Source organism: Haematobia irritans, chromosome 4, assembly GCF_050003625.1.
Source record: "Haematobia irritans isolate KBUSLIRL chromosome 4, ASM5000362v1, whole genome shotgun sequence".
NCBI lineage: Eukaryota > Metazoa > Arthropoda > Insecta > Diptera > Muscidae > Haematobia > Haematobia irritans.
The window spans coordinates 95,606,800-95,626,575 of NC_134400.1; the positions used below are offsets into that span (position 1 = coordinate 95,606,800).

At 31.9% G+C, this 19,776-nt stretch overlaps 1 protein-coding gene across 8 annotated transcripts in view; it reads right to left on the bottom strand.

Moving 5' to 3' along the window:
• Pdp1 (PAR bZIP family member Pdp1) overlaps window positions 1-19,776 on the bottom strand; it is a 350,044-nt gene that overhangs the window by 125,020 nt on the left and 205,248 nt on the right. For 2 of the 8 annotated variants that reach the window (XM_075303404.1, XM_075303402.1), the window contains exon 1: window positions 886-2,380. The exons of 4 other annotated variants lie outside the window; for them this stretch is intronic. In XM_075303404.1, coding sequence (XP_075159519.1) covers window positions 886-2,047 — 1,162 coding nt within the window. In that variant the 5' untranslated portion in view covers window positions 2,048-2,380. Of the gene's footprint in view, window positions 1-885; window positions 2,381-19,776 lie in introns of those variants that run through there. 2 more of the 8 variants (XM_075303405.1, XM_075303403.1) reach the window with 1 other exon arrangement.

Here is a 19,776-nt window from a genome sequence, read left to right on the forward strand (position 1 = left end):
AGACACTCTCCTACAGATAGATCCAAAGTACTTGAAATGATTAGACTGAACGGCCCTTTGTAGGGGTTCAAGGCTTTGTCGTATGGACAGAGTCCATAGTGGACTAACGCGATTCCAAAGTGAAATAAATGGGCCTTTGGCTGAGATTTAATTTTTTTTTTCCTAATGGACAGAGTCCAAAGGCAATTCCAAACTGAAAAAAAGTGACCGCTCTTCGGCTTCGGGGTTTTATTTAAGACGTTTTCCTATGAAAAGAGTCCAAATGACTCTCATTTTCACACAGTCGTTAAATGAAAAGTGGAAATGAGTCCAAATTTTGCTTTGTGGTGTTTTTTTCATGCTTCAGTCACAACTGTTGGAGCCCATTTTCATTGGGCTTATATTAATTATGAAGCATTGTCGCACTTTTGTTGCCTTGTTTCAATTGGTTTTTGAGGCTCATTTTCCTGGGGTTCATTTTCATGACGCCGACAAAATGCACAACTATCATTTAACATGCTGAAACTGGATGTAAAAATTCCTGATTTTACTTCACGTGCTCATTCAGTTATTGGGAAAAAATCTAGATTATTGAAATTTCGAATAACTTGAAAAGCGTTATTTTATCAGATTTTCTTATAGACGAGAGATTTAGGATTCTTCTAGAACTCAAACAAAAATGCTTCATATCGACTTATGTGTCAAACTTCAAATTAGGCTTAAGAAATCAAACCTGGGGCTCGATCTATATGGCATTGCAAATGGTCGAATATGCCCCAATATAGCAAAAAGTAGTTTTCAAAAATTGGCTTTACGAATTCTCATCCTTAGAAATCCCCCGTGTAAACCCTTCTAAGCTAGCCTCCCTATTCTTGATAATTAAAATTTCGCAAAACATATGCATACCTGTACTCGTTGGTTGAAAGCGTGACTTAAAATTATTCAAATGATTCTGATGTTCACTGGCGATCACTGCTGCTGCTACAGCATTTGCCACTTGTTGTACGGTGCTATTGGCAGCAGCAGCAGCAGCGGCAGCAGTAGTATCGGAAAAATTACTTCCGTCATTATTTGCACCATTCGACGAGGCATGGTTATTAGAACCACCTACACTACCACCAGCAGCACTCATGTTGCTATTGGTGCCACATTGACCCCCACTACCATCACTGGAACTATTACCAGAGCTGCTGTTGTTGTTGTTGGTACTCGATGAGCTGTAATTACGTTGATAATGAGCGTTTTCATTGTAGAGTCGCTGATAGCATGATAGTGAGGGAATAGACCAGGAATTGTTGGTTTTATAATGGAAATTACCCGTACCAAATATGGAATGTGGATTTGTGGCAACGGCGGCGGCCGCCGCTGCAGCTGCGGCAGCTGCAGCAGCATTGCTGTTTGAGTTATTGGCGGCTAAATTCTGTTGTAGGCTTTGACTAAGGGCTGAAGAGAGTTGATGATTTTGTTGTTGCTGCTGCTGTTGTTGTTGGTGCTGATGATGATGCTGCTGCTGTTGTTGGTGTTGTTGTAATTGTAGCTGCTGCTGCTGCTGCTGGTTATGTATATGTTGTTGCTGGTGATGATGCTGATTTTGCTGATGTTGCTGATGACCATGTTGTTGATGTGAGTGTTGCTGTTGCTGTTGATGTGAGTGATGCTGTTGCTGTTGTGTCTGATGTTGCTGATTATGTTGTGGATTTTGTAGATTTTGCTGCTGATGTTGTTGCTGTTGCTGTTGGTGTTGCTGCTGTTGTTGTTGCTGCTGCTGCTGAGTTTGCTGCCATTGACTTACATTGTTATTTGTTGTATTTCCCCCATTTCCACAATTACCACCACTATTCCTAGACCCTGCTATATGACCAGAAGAAGATTTTGATGACCCACTACTAGATATACTACTACGAGTATTGTCATTTCCACTCTCACTGCCACCACAATTTCCAGCTGCAGCAGATACAGCCACAGCAACAGCCTGTGAATTTAAATGTTGAAAGTACTGATTCAGGGCTGCCGTACTACCATGATCCTGGAAAAATCCACTACAAGACGATGAGGTTTCTGAAGCCATATTGGCTGCAGCAATAGATGTCAATTCCCTCTCCAGCCTTCTGGAAAGGCTATATGGGTTGACTCGATTTCAATATTTATTACCACACTATGTTTTATAAGAATTTTTATTGATTTCTTTTAGGATTTTGTTTTTTGTTTTTTTAAATCATAAATTTTTTACGAAGTTGATTTTCCACGTTTCCCTGTCGTTCTGCAGATTTATATAGTTTAGGTATTTAGCATTTTGAGTTCCAAATAATGATATATCTTAAGAAGCCACAATAATTGCCAGAAATTCATAAAATATCTTCTTAACATTTTAGTTTAATTTTTTCTTCTATTTTGTGTTTATCTGATACGAAAAAAATTTGTAAATTTGCACATCAATTTTTTTTTTTGAGTCACTCACTTTCCATAATTTTTTGGTTTTTGTTTTTGTCTTCGTTGAGCTTTTTTTTCTAAATTATTTCCAATTTCTCTATCCGAGTATCGTATTCAGTAAAAAGGATTTTGTTTTTATATATAAAAATTATTGGCTTTTATTGTAAGAAATTTATTAACAAAAAATTGTGTGCCCTATTAAAAATACACAGAAAAAAATATCACCAAAATATTTCCAATTGAAAATTTGATTGAAAGTGAAAACGTAATCAATTATTTTTTAATTGATACAATTAAAACATGAAATAATTGAAGGCCTCAATTAAACCTACGGGGAATTGCTACCAATGGCCACTTACGGTCATATCACAGAACTGGTACCTGTGCTCCAGTTAGTTGCAATTTTTAAATAATCGTAATTTATTGATTACCGTACTCGCTTGATAATAAAATCTTAATGAATCTACACACATTTATTGAAATAAAATTATCAGAATAACCTATTGTTCGATATGTTTCAAAAGTTTTTTTCCATTTCGGGTTCAATTGGGATGCCCAAATTGATTTCTAAGAGCTTGTCCAAGATTGGTTCACGTCTTGGAATGTGTCCAAGACGTGTCGTAAAGAGTAAATTTACCCCATCAATGACAAACCCATGTTAAAGTCATCGGTCCCTTCCATACGTTTTGAGCAGAACTGGGACTGGTCCGTACCCACCCTAGGGATTAGTCCTGTATCGGTCCTGTGGTTGATCACTTTACCGTAGGGAATAAATTAGTTGACTGTTGCGATCAAAATCAATTCAGATTTTAATTGGATCATTTAAAAAAATAATTGAAAATGCCGAAGAAATTAATTAATTTTTTTATTTAATTTGTAATTTTGAAATTGAACGAAAAATTGTTTTCTTCGTACATATATCCTCACGTATTCGGGTATTGACAAACAAATTAGATTCCATTGAAATGTTAGTTAAGGTGATATCTCTAGAACTGTTGATCAGTAGACGAACTTTAACTAACGATGTGTTTTTATTTTTCTAATTGTTTTTAGCAAAATAAACAAAAAAAAAAACGCAATAACAATAACAAATTAATCAAATTCATTCATTTAAAATAGCAGGCTAGTCAGCCAGCCAGCCTGTTTCCCTAGTACTTGGTGTGTTGAATGCGAAACCATTCAATTATCAAAACGTTTGAGTGTGCGTGTGTGAGTACGGTTCAAATCATATGGGGACTGCAAACGATAGGACAGACATTTAGAAGTCACGTTGCGATACGTTTTTTTTTTCGTTACAAAACAAAAACAAAAAAACATAACAAAAAACAATCGTGAATAATGAAACGTATGACATGTGAAATAGTGAAAATGCTTTCAATTGTGAATGTGTGTGTGTGTGTGTGTATGATATTTATTCGAAAAGCAATAGAAAAACTTTTCAAAGTTCGTTTTGTTTTTTGTTCGAAATGGTCTCTACTATTATTTTTTTGTTTTTTTAATCCAATGTTGTTAAGTTAACGAGTGCCTGTGTGACTGTGAGTGAGTGGGTGTGTGTGTGTTTGAGTAGCGGAAATTTTCTTCTAGTGTAGATTTACTTTTTTTTTGCCATTTAAATGGTTTTACATTCGATCATAAGAAATTACCATCATATATTGACTAAAATCGCGAGCAACTCAAAACCTGACCTTTCCCTTTGACCTTGAATTTATGCTATGAGTATTTATTTATTTATTTGTATATTAATTTGTATATTTCTACACCGAAAGAATTCTCTTTGTTAATTTTACGAAGAATTCTTCATTAACTATTCTTCGTAAATTCTTTATTAAAACAACGAAATGTTCATTCGTTTTCGTAAATTTTACGAAGAATATTTTACGAATATACGAAACGTCTACGAAATAGTCTACATTAACTTTTCTTTGTAAAAAATTCGTACTTTTAATGAAACTTTCTACAAATTTCATGACTTTTGTGAAGAAGTTTCTAAGATTTTATGAATATTTTACGAAACATTCTGAGTTAAAATTTCTTCATAAAAAGTAGTTTTTAATAATTATGTTGAATGGTTAATATTATAAGGGTGTAAGCAAAAAAATAATAATCCATGAAAAAGACTTTAAAAGTAATATAATTGGAAAATCAATTTTTTTTTCTTCAAATATTCCAAAGATGTATTGTGCTGATAAAGAAGACTTTGAGGCGAAATTAATTGGTCCAATTAATTTTTTATTTAATTGAAATATCTTTAACCACAATCAAAGTTTTAATTGGGCATAAAAAAATACTTGAATAAAAAATTATTTAATTTCATTAGCAAAATTTCAATTAGGTTTTAAGTTGATCCAATTAAAAGTTTAATTGAAATTGATTCCAAAATTCAATTAAAGTTTTAATTAAAACGTAACTATTTTCAATCACTTTTTAAACTGACTTACGGCCATTTTCATGTAGCTCCGTTAGGCTTTAACTGCCAGTTAACACAAAGAAAAATGAAAATATCTTTTCTCCGGTTAACTTTAACTGAAAAAACAAGTAAGGAAAGTCTAAAGTTGGGCGGGGCCGACTATATTATACCCTGCACCACTTTGTGAATTTTCGATACCATATCACATCCGTCAAATGTGTTGGGGGCTATATATAAAGGTTTGTTCCAAATACATACATTTAAATATCACTCGATCTGGACAGAATTTGATAGACTTCTACAAAATCTATTGACTCAAAATTTAAGTCGGATAATGGAACACAATGTTAGTAAAATAATATGGGAAAATATTTAAATCTGAAGCAATTTTAAGGAACCTTCGCAAAAGTTTATTTATGATTTATCGCTCGATATATATGTATTAGAAGCTTAGGAAAATTAGAGTCAGTTTTACAACTTTTCGACTAAGCAGTGGCGATTTTACAAGGAAAATGTTGGTATTTTGACCATTTTTGTCGAAATCAGAAAAACATATATATGGGAGCTATATCTACATCTGAACCGATTTCAACCAAATTTGGCACGCATAGCTACAATGCTAATTCTACTCCCTGTGCAAAATTTCAACTAAATCGGAGTTAAAAATTGGCCTCTGTGGTCATATGAGTGTAAATCGGGCGAAAGCTATATCTGGGAGCTATATATAAATCTGAACCGATTTCAATCAAATTTGGCACGCATAGCTACAATTCTAAATCTACTACCTGTGCAAAATTTCAACCAAATTGAGCCAAAACTCTGGCTTTTAGGACCATATTAGTCCATATCGGGCGAAAGATATATATGGGAGCTATATCTAAATCTGAACCGATTTCAATCAAATTTTGCACACTTGACTATACGACTAAGTGTTATGTTTGTACAGAATTTCAAGCAAATCGGTATAAAACTCTGGCTGCTGGGTTCATATTAGTGCATATCGGGCGAAAGATATATATGGGAGGTATATCTAAATCTGAACCGATTTCTTCCAAAATTAATAGGGTTCTATTCTGACCCAAATTCGGAACATGTGCCAAATTTGAAGGCGATTGGACTTAAATTGCGACCTAGACTTTGATCACAAAAATGTGTTCACAGACAGACGGACGGACGGACAGATCGGTATAAAACTCTGGCTGCTGGGTTCATATTAGTGCATATCGGGCGAAAGATATATATGGGAGGTATATCTAAATCTGAACCGATTTCTTCCAAAATTAATAGGGTTCTATTCTGACCCAAATTCGGAACATGTGCCAAATTTGAAGGCGATTGGACTTAAATTGCGTCCTAGACTTTGATCACAAAAATGTGTTCACAGACAGACGGACGGACGGACAGACGGACATGGTTATATCGACTCAGGGATCCACCCTGAGCATTGTTGCCAAAGACACCATGTGTCTATCTCGTCTCCTTCTGGGTGTTACAAACATATGCACTAACTTATAATACCCTGTTCCACAGTGTGGCGCAGGGTATAATTACAGTAGTTAAGTTTCTAACTGGCATATGGAATATATATATGCAAGATGACAGATATGTACACAGCACGGTTTAGAAGTTCGTTAGCTAACGTAGTACTAACGGATTTTCATGAAAATGGGGTTTAGTGTCTTTAGTTCGATTGAAAAAAGTGATTGTTTTCAATAAATTTTTAATCAAAAATCAAAAAAATTTCCACATTCTTTTTTTTTAACTAACTGAATTTTATAAATTAATTTTTTAATTGAAAGTATAAAAAAAATTTCAATCATTGACTTAATGTAAAAGTTTCATTAAAAAGTTAATTGTCTTAATTAAGTTTTTAATTAAAAAATATTTCAGTTTCAATAAACTTTTTAATTGGATTTTTTTGTTTTCTGTGATAGATACTATTTTTCTTTCTCTGCGCCCAGGGAAAGAATATGTTCGGATGGGGCGAAACTTATTTAACCTTCATATGTCTATGTATAGCAAAAGGCTCTAAATAGGGACCAACTTCAATGAGTTCTACCAGAGTTGAACCCTAAGATTTTAAAATCGTTCATAAATCGTAGTTATAATAGCCTCTACTACACTTCGTGCCAGTGTTTATAAAAAATGCTCAAATTATTATTGGGAATTTTAAAAAATATTCATTAAAATTGGGTCAACGAAACGTTTTCTTTGATATGAGGTACATTGCTCATTAAGACAATGAAAATATTCGTTACTAGCATCAAATGTTTCGTTATTTAATACTAAAATTAACGAATAAATTCATTGCATTTATGAAATTGTTTCATTGGTCCATTAACATTGACGAATAAATTCATTGCATTTATGAAAGTGTGTCATTTGTCGAATTTTAATGACAAATTTCATAAATATAGCGAAACTTGTTCTATCAGCGCATAGGCGTTATTCTATCTATTTAGAGGTCGTAATCACATTCAAAAGTAAAGTGTTTTTTTTTGAAGAAAGTTTAAAGTCATACAAAGCCGACTATATAATATCCTCTAACACACTCCGTGCCATTGATTTATACAAAATGCTGAAATTTTTACTGGGACCGTTAAGAAAATTTAACTAAATTTGAGCAAATGAAATATTTTCGTTGATACAACGTACATTTCTCATTCAGACAATGACAATATTCGCTAGTAGCATGAAATGTTTTATTATTTAATATAAAAATCATTACATTAACATTACATTGCATTTATGAAATTTTTTTATTGGCTCAATTTTAATAAGAAATTCCGTAAATATAGCGAAACCTTTTCCATCAGCGTATACACTCGAAAAAAAGTGAACTCTTTATTTCACTAAAGCCAATTTAACTTTATTTTAGTTCATGGAATTATTATGTTTGGAGAAAGTTTCATTTACTCTAATAATTTTTTGCGTACGTTAGTTAAATGAACAAAAAAACGGGAAAAAATTATCCTCAAATTAAGCAAAAAGATTTACTGAATTCGCGCTTCCCACAAAATAGTTCATTATTTCTTTAAATTTGTAAATTTTACCAAAAATGCGTTCATCATGAACTTCGTATGTCACTAAAGACATTCTTGCATTTTTTAACTCCAAGTTTTTCCTTCAAACTACAAAATTTTCTTTGACAAGTGAAAAAATTAATTATGCCTAATAATTTTTTTTGCATTTGTCGAAAAATATTTACTTATTTTTGTGATATCGGCAACATGTCAGCGTTTGTAATACTGTTTAGTTAAAATTTTCTAAAAATATTCAAAATTTTCTAAAATTACCCAAAAATTTTCTGTGTTCACTGTTTTTTCAGTGTAGGTGGTCCTATTTATGAATTGTAATCAGAATCAAAACTTAGTTATTTTGACCTATAGTCTTTTTTCAAAATTTGGACAAATCGACTATTCGAGTTTGACTTTTCGACATTCCAAGATTTTTTCTTTTAAAATTAAACAACAAAGTCGACTTTAATTGCCATTTTCAAATTGGCACAAGTTTTTATCACTGTCATATTTAAGATAGGTGAGTGAAAATGCAGGGTGTAGGGTGTCATATAGCAAATTTCTTCAATTTCAATGGAAAGTTTTCAAGTTGTTGGATGGAAAGTTTTCAAGTTGTCTTAAAAAAAGCACGGCAATTGTATTTAAAGGCTGTTCTATGTTCGATTTTCGAGTTGAAAATCACTTCATGGTTACGGTTACTTTTTCTAAAATAATTAAAAATTATTTTATTTATTACAATTTTAAAAACAATAATGAATATTAAAGCACTACCTACAATGGCTATTGGCTTAAAATAAAAATATAAATGAAACCAAATATGTTCTAGCTAAAATTAAACAATATTATCTGCATTAAAAAAATATTTTATCACAGTAATCGTGAAAAATTCTCTGCGAAAACCGAATATAGAATGGGTCTTTAAGAATGATTTTCTCCGACGGCTATTTAAGATGTAGTCCATTTTCTTTCTGTCAAAATAATATCGCAAATAAAACAAACCTAATGAAAATGGAAAATTATACACTGATAGAAAAAGTTAACAATATTTGTCATTTAAAATTAAGCGAACGAACGAAATTAAATTTTTCGTCAATGTAAAAAAAAAATCCATTTAAAAATGGACATGTTGATACTATAAATGAACATTATCATTGGCCTGAAGAAAAATATTCGTTGGCTCAATTTTAAGAGAAAAAAATAGATTTTGCGTTTTCAAGACTTCAAAGTAACAATTTAATATTCGAATTTTCATTCAACAGGTGGATGTTAATTATTTATTTATTTTATTTTTAATTAACATAAACAAAAAATAATATTTGTGTTTAAATCCATAACTCAGGGGAACGGCAAATTGGCGAGTATGAAGATTTTTGTGTCACAGAACGAAATCGTTTGAACTATTCACGATTAGAATCGGAAACGGAAATAATTTGTCTAAAGCCCGTCATCATACCGAAACAACGAAACGAATATCGAATATACGATTTTTATTTTCTCTCGAAATTATATATATATTTTTATAATTTTTTCATTTCATTTTTTTTGTATATAGAAATATTTTCCATGAAATATAAAAACAAATTTTCATCACTATTATATTAATTCATGGTATATATTTTTTTCTTTTTGGTTTCACTTCATTCTTGAAATTTCACTTAAATTTTTGTTGTTAGATTTTTCTTAAAAAAATTAATCTATTTTTTTATTTTATTTTTTTTTTGTTATTATTTGTTTTTGCATTTGCTATATATAAGCTTTGTTGTTTTGTTAATATTTATGCTTTGCATTTATTGCAATAGTAGTGGTAGTAGTTTTCTTTAGATTTCCATTTAATCTGGATGCGCTTCACGATAGAATTTCTCCGGTCCGGTTAAAGCTTTGCGATCTAATGCGACCATACACCGGCAAACGAATACGTCGATTTAGTTGTAAGCAACACTCGTTAGCCTATAGCATTTCAATAAACGTGAGCTTATTCTTTTGCTGGGCGTCAATAGATACGGCAACTGCGCCCCCCACTTGAGTCAGCAGCAGCAGTATTCTTTGGTTGCTGCAACGCCAGCAGAATGAAAAAAGTGCAAAAATCTACCTTGATTTTGATTTAATGTCTGATTGTGAGGGGGGTTGTAATGGGGCGTTGACATCAACTGCGCTGTTATCTGGCGTGGTTGATGTATGGTTGCAATTGCGATAGTCTTATTTGGGGATAGTTTTCAGTGTTGTGGAGAACTAAAATTAGATGCTCAGGAAATCAAATTGGGGACATTGGAGTAAATGGTATCAAAATATCGTTGAATATAGGCCATTACGGATCCTGACCTATCTATATAGAATAAATGAATCTGTTCGTGAATATTTTGCTTAGATTACAATATGCAGAAAATATAAGGGACTTTGTTTATTATATTAGAAGTAAAATTAGCAAATTGGTCCTTATGGGGCTATATGAAACTCCCAAGTTCAAGTTCACCACTGTGGTATCACAATGGACTGAATAGTCTAAGTGAGCTTGATACATCGGGCTGCCACATAACCTAACCTAACCTAACCTAACTCCCATAAGGGGACAGGTTGAACAAATGAGATTCAACATACCTTGTTTGTGTCGAATCTATTTCGGGATTTAAGATTATATATAGGGAATATCGGTTAACATTAAACACTGGATTCCAAAGATTTGGTAAAACGGGTGAAAACGAATGGCCGATATGTAATGCAACAAAGTCAATCGCTACATGTTTTTTTACAATTTTTTTCTTTAATTTTATTTCTCTAAAGTAAAAATATCGGAAATAACATCCAATTATAGAATCAATTTAGATTTTTTCGGCCACCTTAGGACATGAATTTTGGTCGTCAAACGACCGACAAAGTCATCACACGCTGCACAGTGGTTCCAAATCGTTTTTTTTTTTTTTTTGGAAATAATTCTGTAACTTTTGAACGGATAAAGATATCAACATAATTTTTTCTGTGTGTGAAAGCTGAAGTGTTTTCCTCTAGATTAGGTTAAGTTAAAGTGGCAGCCCGATTAAATTTCAGGCTCACTTAGACTATTCAGTCCATTGTGATACCACCTTTAACTAAAAGTACCTATTACATATGGGCACTTCTAGTCTTAAACACTGAACCTTCTCTATTATTTACTTTTGTGGAACCAACCAGATTGCTCCAAAAACATTTAGAAACTGCTTAAGTTAACGTTTTCCAGGTCAGCCAGTAATCTAAAGCTATATGCTCCTAAAATTCGCTTACGCCTTACACAAAAAGCAGGACACTCACACAAGAGGTGTTTAATTGATTCCTTTTCCTCCACATCATGACAGCTTATACAATAGTCATTATACTTCGCACCTATAGTTTTTGCAAATTCGCCTATCAGGCAGCGACCCGTTATAGCAGATATCAGGAGTGCTATCTGACGCCTTGAGAACACTAGCATATCTAGTGTGCGATTTAAGTTTAAATGGGGCCATATTTGCTTGGTGTCGTTACAACCCTTGCAATTTTCCCATCGAATATTGGCCATAATAACAGCCTTCTCACGCAGTAAGAGCTTGCAGGTGGCCAGAGGCATACCAACAGATTCTAGTTCCCCTGGAATATGTAAGGTAGTTCCTAGCCTTGCTAACACATCTGCTTCGCAGTTCCCTGGTATGTTCCTATGGCCAGGCACCCATATTATGTGAATATTGTACTGCTCAGCCATCTCGTTGAGAGATTTGCGGCAGTCTATGGCCGTTTTCGAGTTAAGGAACACAGAGTCCAAGGATTTTATTACAGGTTGACTGTCTGAGTATATATTAATGCCAATATTTGTTGGAACATTACTTCTCAGCCAATTCACCACCTCTCTTATTGCCAATATTTCAGCCTGAAAAACACTACAGTGATTAGGTAATCTTTTCGCTATTCGAATTTCCAGATCTTTAGAATATACTCCGAACCCCACTTGTCCATTCAATTTGGAGCCATCAGTATAGAAATCTATATATCTTTTATTCCCCGGGGTCTGTGTACACCACGCCTCACTGTTGGAAATTAGAGTTTCAAACTTTTTGTCGAAAAGTGGTTTTGCCAGGGTGTAATCCACTACGTTAGGCACATCTGGCATTACTTTGAGGGCCGAACTATGACCGTAAATTTTTTCCGACCACAGCGATAGCTCGCGCAACCGCACAGCCGTTGTTGCAGCTGACTGTTTGGCCAAAATGTCTAAAGGCAATAGATGTAGCATGACATTAAGGGAGTCTGTTCCTGTCTTACTAAATGCGCCTGTGATACATAAGCTCGTCATACGCTGAACTTTATCTAAACAAGTCGGTTTCTGAAGTGCCGGCCACCAGACTACAACACCATATAGCATTATAGGTCTAACTACTGCCGTGTATAGCCAATGCACAATTTTTGGTCTTAGTCCTCACTTTTTCCCTATTGCCTTTTTGTAGGAGTACAAAGCTACCGTGGCTTTTCTCGCCCTCTCTTCAATATTAAGCCTAAAATTCAGCTTTCTGTCCAAAATAACGCCAAGGTATTTTGCACACTCACCAAAGGAAAATAAACAAGGAGAACTTACTCAAAATGGAGTTTGATAGTATGACAGGAAAATTAAAAATTTTAAATATACTGAATTTATGAAAAATTGTCAAACTTGTATTTCTATAGAAAATTTGTTTCTATAGAATTAATAGTATCTAAATTTTTTTCTATAGAAAATTAAGGCGCCTCTTTGTTGGAGAGGAATGTTTTGCAAAATCGATAAAAAATCAAGAATTCTACCAAACAGTAAAAAAATCTAACCGTGTGAATTACACTGACCTATTATGAAAGACTATGAAACCTAAATTTTAGAACATGCAATTTACTCAACATTAAGGACATTTTTTTAATGAAGAAATTTTTAGTAGAAGTAAGTTCATAATATTTGCCTTTGTGTTTTTAAATTTAAATTATGAATTATAGAATTTTTGTGTTTAAACCGAATGTCTTTGAATTAAGGCAATTTTTTATAAAGTCTTTGGATTAAAGACAAAAAGGCTTCACAAATAGTCTAATACTTATTTTGAGGTTTTCAGATTTTCGCAAGATTTTTTGAAATTGCGTAAAAGAGGTTTTCTTCAAAGTATCTGTATTTGGATTTTTAAACTGATATTTATTTGCACGTGAATACCTTTGTTGACAGAAACTCAAAAAAGTGAACTCTCTATTTCACTAACTATAACTATATTTTAGTTTATACAATTATTATGTTTGGAAAATGTTTCCTTTGCTCTAATAATTTTTTGCGTACGTTTGATTTATTAACTAAAAAAACGGGAAACAATTATACACAAATTAACCCTAGCTTAGGCACCAATGTTTTTCTACATTATCTGCCACTATTTACATATGTAAATATTTTGTTTCCTTTGTTATTTTTAACTTCATAACCACTTTGTTATGTTTGTTTTGCATTCTGATATTGGCTACAGAAAACATATTGTTGTTTTTGAACATTATCTGTTCGACATTATTAAAATCGGTTCAGAGTTAGATATAGCTCCCATATATATCTTTCGCCCGATATACACCCATATTACCACAGACGCCAAAGGTTTGCTCCGATCTACGTGAAAATTTGCACAGAGGTTAGAATTAATATTCTTACTATGCTTGCCAAATTTGGTTGAAATCGGCTCAGATTTAGATATAGCACCCACATATATATCTTTCGCCCGATTTATACAGATATGGCCACAAAAGCTTAAATTTTACTCCGATTTACGTGAAATTTTGCACAGGGTGTAGACTTAACATTCTTACTATGCATGCCAAATTTGGTTTAAATCGGTTCAGATTTAGATATAGCTCCCATGTATATCTTTAGTTCGATTTATACACATATGACCACAGGGGCCAAATTTTACTCCGATTTACATGAGAATGAAGTGGGGGAATATCATATGGAAAACGACGGTGAACTATCTGAATTAGACAGGTAGCAATTTTTGGTTAGAAAAAATGGATTTAAACTGGATAAAAAATCCTCAATGGAGCGAAAACATGAAATTTTTCGTGAATCTTGTTTTAACGGTTCTAAACCAATTACAAAAAACAAATTGAGCATTGTACACACATTATCGGTGAACCTATACAATCGTTTGCTATTTCTTTTATGCCTGATGAAGGTGATAGAGGATATTCAAAAGTAAAAACCGCTTGCTGTATGTGCTACCATGGTGAGAAAAAAAGGAAGCGTCCTACAAGGCGAAAATGTGGACAATGTAAAAAACCACACTAAAAAAAAGCATACTCGGTTCCAAAGATTTTGTCTTTACTTTAAAAAATTTGGTATTGATTCCGAGCCAAAGAAGCGGAGAATACAAGTAAGGATACTTTTAAGACATAATTCTCTTTTAAATTTAGGTTTTGTGTACTTGCTTCTAGGAAGCAAATTTTAATTTTTCGCTTTCTCAGCTTTTTTCTTCATATGCTATCAAAGTCCTTTAAAAACGAGTTATCGGCAACTTTATTTTCCAAATGAGGACTCGACTTCCAGTAGAAATTATGCTATGTTTGAAGTAAAAAACTTCTTTAAAATAAAGTTTTGAAAAACATGTCCTATATTTGAACGATTTTTTGCTTTGTAGTCAAGATGCAAAAAAACAACAAATTTAAAGACAATTTCATTAAATTTAAAGAATTTTTCTGAATTATTAAAGTCAAGTTGACCATGGCCTATAAATATTTTCTTTCATGTTAAGATACCCATTTTTAAGTCAAATCACTTAATTATAAGGACTTCATTGAAAAGTTTATCGACTTTTGGACAAGGAAACTAACTTTATTTTAGAGAAATGCGTCTTCTATGCTAAGCAAAATTTGTATTCGTATTTTAATGACATGAAATCTTTGACCTCACGACAATATTTTTTTCAGTGCAGTCTGTGTGGAGCACAGCTGGATGCAAACCAAATGCTGCAGTTGCCCAAAATATATATATTTTAAGTTTTTATTTCCCCTTCTTTTATTTGTATTATTTTCATATGAAATTATTCAAAACAAATCAACTAAAAGTATGTTAAATCACAATATTTACTTATGTAAATAGTGGCAGATTTTGAAGAAAAATACAAAAATGTGTTGAAAAATTGCTATATTGTAAATTTGTACATATTATGAAAGAGCACGAAAAATTAGCCACTGAGTCCAAATTTCATAAAAATTGGATAAATATTATTGAAATGGTAAGAGTGTCAAAAATGAAATATTTACATTTGTATATAGTGCCAAAGCTAGGGTTAAGCATAAAGATTTACTAAATCCGTATTTCTCATAACATAGTTCAATAAATCTTTAAATTTGTAATTTTTACTACAAAAGCGTCCATCATGAACTTCGTATGTCACTAAAGACATTCTTGCAATTTTGAACTCCACGTTTTTGCTTCAAACTACAACATTTTCTTTAAAAAAATTATTTATGTCTAATAAATTTTCTTGCATTTGTCGAAAAATATTTACATATTTTTGTGATATCGGCGTGCTGCCAGCGCTTATAATACTGTTTGGTTAAAATTTTCTAAAAATATTCAAAAATTTCTAAAATCAACCAAATGTTTTCTTCCTGGTGGGTTCGCTGTTTTTTCAGTGTATCGCAAAAAGATTAAATTAAGATATAAAACTAGAAAATAACTTTCTTTTAAAAAAGTATCATTGGTTCAAGATCAATACCAACATCCTTAAGGGAAGGAGATAATCTTTGAATTTAAGTATTTTTTTTTGTTTTAGTGTAGGGATCCACAAACTTTTAAAGTTAGAGGAAATCACCGAAGCTGCATAATTATTTCCAAAAAAGCCTTTTAGAACCATTGTACATTGTACGGTAGAAATGAAGTAACGAACCTCCTTTTTAAGATAAAGAATTTCATAAATACAATGAACCTTTTTGTTATTGTAATTTTTCTATTAAATAATGAAATATTTTTCTATTAAATAATGAAATATTTCATACTACTAATGAACATTTTCATTAACTTAATGAAAAATATTCGCTATGGCAAAGAAAAAAATTCGTTAAAAGGAGTATATTTGTGGTTTTGGTTAAAATTTTCTATGAAATTTCGGAGATCGTCCGATGCGTCATAAATGCTCGAATATTGGATGAAATTGGAAAATTGTAAAAACGAAAACCAAAAAAATCTTAATCCCCTGACAAACAGCGTTTGACACCAACGACCCATCTACATTTTTAGAAGAGCTTGAACCGCCTACCGCACGTGAGATTACAACAGAGGGACAGATATGACAATGGCAAACTTAATTTACCCTCCATCATAGGTTACCCTCCATCATACTAAAGCGAATGTTGTTTGTTAAGGTTTGCTGTTTTTTTTACCAAATAATGGTGGCATTTGCATTACCACCCCTTGAGTTACGGTCTTGATGAGGTAGCGCTCATATTTGCTAGTTTATTTATTTGTTTTTTGTTTCTTCGCTATTTCCAGCAATTGTCTTTTTTGCTGCTTTTGACGTATACGATAACAACGACTCGACTCGACTCACTAACTAAACAAGCAAATAGACAACGTGAAAAGCCAATTCTGTAAATAGATGTTTGACAGCAAACAAGTTTAAAGACACGTGATGTGTATTCTCGCTTAATTAACGATACTTATTAATTTCATTATAGGATGATGGATTTTTTCCATTCGTTTTTTGTGGTTTCTCACATACCGACAAAGGGATAAATGTCACATTGGAGGGGATGTATTGAATTCTCCGGTAATGATTCGAAATTTTTGCCTTTCAAATAAAGTTTTAATCGGTAAAAAAATTGTTGAAAAGTAAAATCAAAAATGTTTGTTCTAAACGGTTGGCGCGTTTTAGAGGAATCGAAAACATTTTGCTGATTATCAGAGATGCAAAACTTATGTTTGACTTATATTTGAAATCGAGTTGAATTCAACCATTTTTCAAGTCTATGTTTCCTTTAGAAAAAAAAATCTTATGTGAAAAGATTCAAAATATTAAAAACTTTACAAATTCGAATATTGAAAAAATAGTTTAGAATCGAATTTAAGAATGCCGTGAGGGTATATAAACATTTATTAAACATTTATTATAACCTTTATTAATTTTTTACGTTTTGTACAGGTATTTAAATTAAATTAAGTTTTGTAATTATTTTAGAATTTTATTTTAAATATTAGAAATATTAAATAATATATAATCAAAAAAATAAAAATAATCAAAAATATGACAAAATACTAAATATTTCAATAAAAATCATAGCAGAAGAGTTTGGAAAATCACCAACGAATCGTCGGATGTAAATATTGAATAAAGTATTTTATTTTATTTTTACTTTATTAATAATATTTTATTTTTTATTTTATTTAGAGACCTTGAAAGCGCGTTTTAGACTAGATCTAAGAATAAACAAACATTTTCCGTAGACCATTTAATTCCTGCACATTTACGGTAGACTGTTGATTATTCATTCGCAGAATGAAGTTACAAACGCCTGACGAAAAAAAAATTTCAACCTATTGATTTTATAGAAAATTTTATCCAAATTTTTCTTCTATAATTATTTATATATTTTTATATATAAATTTTTATATAAAATTTATATATAATTTTGTCAACATTTTTTCTATAGGCCCACTTAGACTATTAAGTCCATTGCGGTACCAACTTGGTGAATTTCTCGTTTATCCATGAGTGCTACCCGATTCTATGTTTAGCTACATAGGGACCTCCTTTTTATAGTCGAGTCCGAACGGCGTTCCGCATTACTGCGAAACCACTTAGAGAAGCTTTGAAACACTCTTTGGAATGTCACCAGAATTGCTGAGAGTCATTATCCACCATCGAAATTGGGACTGAACCCATGACCATTTGTATGCAATGTGTACATGCACGAATTTCAAATTTTTTGAGTGTTTGCCAAACAATTTTGTTTACATATTTTTCATTACAAAATTGTGTCATTTTTGTTTTGTATAGATTTTTTCCGAAAAAAATGCTGTCAAAAATTGTTTCTATAGAAAACGTTGCCAATTTTGTTTTTGTATACAAAATTTTGTCAAAATGTTTCTATAGAAAATGCTGTCAAATTTGTTTTCTATAAAAAAATTGTTCAAATTTGTTTTTTTAGAACATCTTGTTAAAATATTTATTTATAACTTAATTTATTATAATCACAAGTTATAATAAATTTATTTATACGGACATTAGTAACTAGAGGCTATCGGCCTAAATTTTTTCTATGAAAAAAATGTGACCATTATTTTTCTATAGAAAATTTTATCATTTTATTTATTCCTACGAAAAAAATTTCAACATTTTTTGTTATAGAAAAATTTGTCAAAGGTTTAGTGGCAGGCCGTTATTTTAGGCTCACTTAAACTGTGACATTTTAGGCTCAGTTACGCTATGAGAATGGCAAGGGACCTCCTTCTTATAACCGAGTCCGAAAGCCGTTTCTTATTACGGCGAAACCACTTAATGAAGCTGTTGGTACACTCAGATATTTCACCAGCATTACTGTGAGGGATAATCCACTGCCGAAAATCTTCTTGGTGGTTGGTCGAAACAAAGATTTTTTTGCTATATAAAATTTGCTCAATTTTTTGTTATAGTAATTATTAAAATTTTTCTAGTAAATTTTGTTTCTATAAAAAATTTTGTTAACATGTTTTTCTATAGAAAAGATGGGTAAAAATTAATGTTTTAGCCGTCGTGTTTTCAAAATTGGTAAATCGAATCAAAATTCCAAATTTTTGAGGATCAAAGAGTAAATTTGAGTGATTGACTTTAACAAAATAGGGTCCAACCCTATTTAGCAAAAATATCCATTTTATTCTCTCAAAAAGACAAATTAGAAATTCTCTCAAAATAGCATGGAAAAAATTCTATATATTGCTGAACTTTTACTTACAACGATTTTACTTATCTCTCCCAAATGATAGTGAATATTTTTTTTTTTTTATTTTTTTTCAAAAAGATTTCTTTGGTCATATGGTCGATAATAAATCTTGAAATCAAAAACATATATCTGTATGTGTTGTAGCTTTTCTACATTCGTCAGCTAATGTTCTTTGGGTAAAATAAAAAAAATTAAAATTCTCAAATATAGTCATAGGAATACAATCTAGAAAAAATAGTAAGTCATTCAAGGAAATTGTTTTGTAGAGTGAACACAGTCATTCCATAGCGATATGCAATTTGTCGTTTTTTTTATTTTTTTGTGTTTTTGTTTTAATTTGTGTGATGGCAGTTGCACCGGAAAATTTTTACATCGATCGTTGCTACTATGAAAAGTACATTGATAACCCTCTTGGCAGATAGTCGCACTAATATACTTAACTCTCTCCATCTCTCATAGTCAGTGTTGTGAACTATTGATGAATAAAAATCGTTTACAGTAGAAAAAAATAGCTAAATAACAATTATTTAATTTATGAATTAAAATTTATTATTTTTAATAAATTTTATGTATATATCAAAATCTTACTTCCCCCTTAGTTTGGATTTATTTAACGATGTGTTGTTTTATTTTAAGTTGAGGGTGACATCTAAAAACGCTACAAATATTTTCCATATTAATTTTCTATTTCGGTAGTGAATTTGGTTTCCTACGAAGAAAAGATTGTGAACAAATAAAATGATGGGATTTACTTGCTAAAGAGGTCAGCTGAAAATTGACACCTTCGATTGGCTACCAGAAGTCAAGGGCTGCTGATGGTAATGGTGTGTGCCGTCGTAATCCGCCGTGTACATCGCGAAAAAATGACCAATTTTATCAGGAAAATATCCTAAAGACAGTTTTGAAGTCATAAATGGACATTTGTTCCAGCCACAGACTATGGACAGAAACACACGACTCAGCACCATCGCATATAACACTCGTCAACCAAAAACGGAGGCTTTTTTCCATGGCACAAAAGCTACCTAAATC